General features: G+C 44.7%; 1 protein-coding gene across 1 annotated transcript in view; it reads left to right on the top strand.

The window, feature by feature from the left end:
* osgin2 (oxidative stress induced growth inhibitor family member 2) overlaps window positions 1-2,082 on the top strand; it is a gene marked incomplete at its 3' end in the record, with an annotated part of 16,389 nt that extends 14,307 nt beyond the window's left edge. The window contains exon 7 of the mRNA XM_083760484.1: window positions 1,495-2,082. Coding sequence (XP_083616610.1) covers window positions 1,495-2,082 — 588 coding nt within the window. The remainder of the gene's footprint in view (window positions 1-1,494) is intronic.
* Window positions 2,083-2,788: the final 706 nt, after the last annotated feature.

The raw sequence follows: 2,788 nt of genomic DNA, 5'->3' as shown, positions 1-2,788 counted from the left end.
ACAAGGTAAAAAACTACCCCGAGTACCACAAGGTAAACATTTTGGACTACATAAAATGCAATTCTAGTGCTGTCCACGTAACATGCTATAAGTCTGTTTAAAAATACTATCTAAGTCTACATAAAGTGCTATATTTAAAATACTATCTAAGTCTACATAAAGTGCTATATTTAAAATACTATCTAAGTCTACATGAAGTGCTATCTAAGGGCTAGTGCTACGGGCCATGGTGGAGTCTGAAGAGGTGGGTTTTCAGACTACGGCGTAAGATTGGGAGTGAGTCTGTAGTTCTGATTGTGATGGGAGGTGCATTCCACTTTGCGAGGCAAAGTAAACAATCAGTGTTGTTTTTGGCAGCAAATTTCTATTTTAGTTTTAGTCATAGTCTCTTGAATAGTTTTCACTTAGTTTTAGTCACATTTCAGTCACCTGGAATGTATTAGTGTTAGTCTAGTTTTAGTCGACTAAATGTCATGAGATTTTAGTCGACTAAATCTACAGTTGATTTAGTCGACTAAAATGTGCTTTGACAGGCCTTGATGTCGTTGCAACGCATCGCAGCGCGACGCGTTGTGAGATTGTAGATCTGCTATTTTCAGCATGCAACCCAGCATGAAACTGGATCTCTTGTCCACTAGTCCCTTCCTATTATTTTAGTCTAGTTTTTATGTTGACGAAATTGTCAGTATATTTAGTCTTAGTCTTAGTCACCATAGCATAGTTTTCATTTAGTTTCCATGTAGTCTTCGTCAGTGAAAAAGGTAGTCGACGAACATTTTTCGTCTTAGTTTTAGTCGACGAAAACAACACTGTAAACCATGGGGGAGACCGTGCTTTTGCCATGGCCGCCCCTCTAGAGCGTCGCAGTCCCGTAAACCATGGGGGAGACGGTGCTTTTGCCATGGCCGCCCCTCTAGAGCGTCGCAGTCCCGTAAACCATGGGGGAGACGGTGCTTTTGCCATGGCCGCCCCTCTAGAGCGTCGCAGTCCCGTAAACCATGGGGGAGACCGTGCTTTTGCCATGGCCGCCCCTCTAGAGCGTCGCAGTCCTTTTGCCATGGCCGCCCCTCTAGAGCGTCGCAGTCCTTTTGCCATGGCCGCCCCTCTAGAGCGTCGCAGTCCCGTCCCTAACCCTAACCCTCTAGAGCGTCGCAGTCCCGTCCCTAACCCTAACCCTCTAGAGTGTCGCAGTCCCGTCCCTAACCCTAACCCTCTAGAGCGTCGCAGTCCCGTCTCCGGAAGAGAATTCCCCGTTGATTTTCCTCGTACACTTTTCAAAAAGTATTTATTTAAAGAAATGTACGCCGCGGACAAAACCAACTCGGCTCGTAGGACAACTCAAGACAATAAACACAATGTTTTGGGGCGATCAAATAAGTAATTACTAATTATTTGATCTAAAACCTAAACAAAATTACAAAACCTTCTTGTTTTAATGTCACAATCCCTTTAAATGTGCTTCATAAATAAGGTTTGATTTGATTTGTTTTGAAGGTCTACCACATGATGCGTTCGCAGACCGAAAGCGGCGCCTCGGCCTCCTCCTCCAACGGCCCGCCGCAGCAGAGCGGCGGAACGGCCTCCTCGGTCCTCTGCGCCAAGATGTGCTCCAAGCCGCCGCCGGCCTCCAACGCCACCGCCGCCACCACCACCACGACTACCGCCGGTACCGCCGGCCCGTTCCCAGAGTACACCAGCTTCCCGGAGCACTGCGTGCTGTCCTTCCAGCCCGACAGGAGGTGCGTGCTGACGGGGAACAGCTCCCTCAAGGCCTTCCGGATCTCCATGGCTCTGGTGCTCATCGGGACCTACCCCAACCTGTGCTTCCTGAAGGGGCAGGGCCAGTACCTGGGCCTGGATCCCACCAGGCCCATCTCCTGCAAGCAGAACCCTATTGACATCCACCCGTACACCTTCGAGTGCACCAAGGAGCCGGGCCTGTTCGCCATGGGACCGCTGGTGGGGGACAACTTTGTCCGCTTTCTGAAAGGAGGCGCGCTGGCCATCGCTTCCTGTCTGCTCAAGAGGGTCAAGAAGAAGAAGGGGAAGGTCATCACCAACGGAGGCCATGACTTTATTTAAAGGACAAGAGGATGGCAGAATAATAGGTCTATATGCTGGCCTATATATAGGCATATATGCTGTATATAGGTCTATAAATATAGGTCTATATGCTTTATATAGGTCTATATGCTGGCCTATATATAGGTATATATGCTGTATATAGGTCTATAAATATAGGTCTATATGCTGTATGTAGGTCTATAAATATAGGTCTATATGCTTTATATAGGTCTATATGCTGGCCTATATATAGGTATATATGCTGTATATAGGTCTATAAATATAGGTCTATATGCTGTATGTAGGTCTATAAATATAGGTCTATATGCTTTATATAGGTCTATAAATATAGGTCTATATGCTGTATGTAGGTCTATAAATATAGGTCTATATGCTGTATATAGGTCTATAAATATAGGTCTATATGCTGTATGTAGGTCTATAAATATAGGTCTATATGCTGTATGTAGGTCTATAAATATAGGTCTATATGCTGTATATAGGTCTATAAATATAGGCATATATGCTGTATATAGGTCTATAAATATAGGTCTATATGCTGGCCTAAATATAGGTCTATGAATATAGGTCTATATGCTGGCCTATATATAGGCCTATATGCTGTATATAGGTCTATATGCTGGTCTATATATAGGTCTATAAATATAGGTCTATATGCTGGCCTAAATATAGGTCTATAAATATAGGTCTATATGCTGGCCTA

The sequence above is a fragment of the Protomyctophum parallelum genome (assembly GCF_964188405.1).
Source record: "Protomyctophum parallelum genome assembly, chromosome: 3".
NCBI classification, from domain to species: Eukaryota; Metazoa; Chordata; class Actinopteri; order Myctophiformes; family Myctophidae; genus Protomyctophum; species Protomyctophum parallelum.
This window is presented reverse-complemented; position numbering and strand designations above follow the sequence as displayed.